This window comes from Cucurbita moschata, unplaced genomic scaffold (genome assembly GCF_002738365.1).
Source record: "Cucurbita moschata cultivar Rifu unplaced genomic scaffold, Cmos_1.0 Cmo_Scf00012, whole genome shotgun sequence".
NCBI classification, from domain to species: domain Eukaryota; kingdom Viridiplantae; phylum Streptophyta; class Magnoliopsida; order Cucurbitales; family Cucurbitaceae; genus Cucurbita; species Cucurbita moschata.
In genome coordinates, this window is record NW_019268528.1 from 2,692,176 (window position 1) to 2,693,494 (window position 1,319).

Genomic DNA, 1,319 nt, shown 5'->3' on the forward strand with positions numbered 1-1,319 from the left:
GTTCTTTTAATGATGGGTTTAAAAGTTCCAGAGAAACGATTGACCGGCGGCGGCGATGCTGTCTTCATCGTCGTAATGGTCATTCGAGGATTGGTAAAAATCACTGGTTAATATGTTATCAAAGTCGTCGTTGTAAAGTGGGAAGAGATTAGAAGTGTCTGGAGCGTAGTCAACCGCGTCGAGGTTGTCGAGGAATGACCAGTCAATGTTTTGGTCGGAGGTGGCGGGAGGAGCTTGGAGACGGTCAACGTCGGCGTTGTTTTGGTCAGCACTACTGGAGGAGTGTTGATAATCATTAGCGAATTTAGCTGCCAGCTGTTGGATTTCATGGGCAGTGAGAGAGTGAGCGTCGAGAATGTCGGGCAGTGGTTGGTTGGGGAAGTTGAACTTAGCTTGTCGGCCACGTAGGCAAAAGAGGGCAGCGTCAAAAGCACGGGCAGCTTTCTCCGGCGAGTCGTAGGAACCGAGCCATATTCTGTCGCGGCTGTTGGGGAGGCGGATTTCCGCTACCCATTTACCCCATTTCCGTCGTCGTACACCTTTGTATTTGGTGTCACCGGCGGCGGAGGCGGCGGAGGTCTGGCTGAGCTCTGGTGGATTATTATTGTTGTTCATGATTTTGAGTGGGGGCGGGTTTTTCGGCATATATATATATGGGATGTTTTTCTTGACTTGTTCAAACTTGAAAGTGGACGTTTGAAACGGAATGACACGTGGCGCCTTCGGAGGGTGTGTGTTCACTGTCGCTAACGCGGTTCCTATTGTGTTTTCCGCCCTATTTTTGCCACGTTGCTTAATGCCTTTTTTACATGTTTTGCCAAATTTTCTTTTCTTTCTAATTTTATTTCTTATAATTTAAAGAAAAATAATTATTGTCTTGAATTATTTAATTTTTTTTACAACAAATATGCCTTTTTATTTATTTATTTAGATATCTTTGACTGAAAAACTATGCCTGACTTGGCATATTCTAAATATGTTTAAATATTAATTTTTAAATTCTCTATTCTCTAGCAAATTTTGTATATAGAGATAGATTTATTTTTCGTTACGAGATTTGATTCTGAATGAACTTTCTCTTACGGTTAAGAAATGGTGGTGTTCTAGCGTTAGTTGAAGTCGTGTTTGTCCTGACATTTTGATCGAGTAGGGCAGTTATTCGAGTATGTCCTATGGGCTTGATTTGGGTCTGTCGTGGAAGTTGTCAAGCAAAAAACTCGTTAGTTCTTTTGTGTGAGTGGAAATTAGTAAGAACTTACATTCGTATTGCAACTCGAACTTGTAGGGAATAAAATTTATGGATTTAATGAAATATGCCG

At 41.7% G+C, this 1,319-nt stretch overlaps 1 protein-coding gene across 1 annotated transcript; it reads right to left on the minus strand.

The window, feature by feature from the left end:
• On the minus strand, nucleotides 1-615 carry LOC111450691 (ethylene-responsive transcription factor ERF017-like). The gene has a single exon (XM_023090931.1). It carries the CDS (start codon nucleotides 613-615, stop codon nucleotides 19-21), a length of 597 nt encoding a protein of 198 aa, XP_022946699.1. The 3' UTR covers nucleotides 1-18.
• Between the last annotated feature and the right edge of the window lie 704 nt (nucleotides 616-1,319).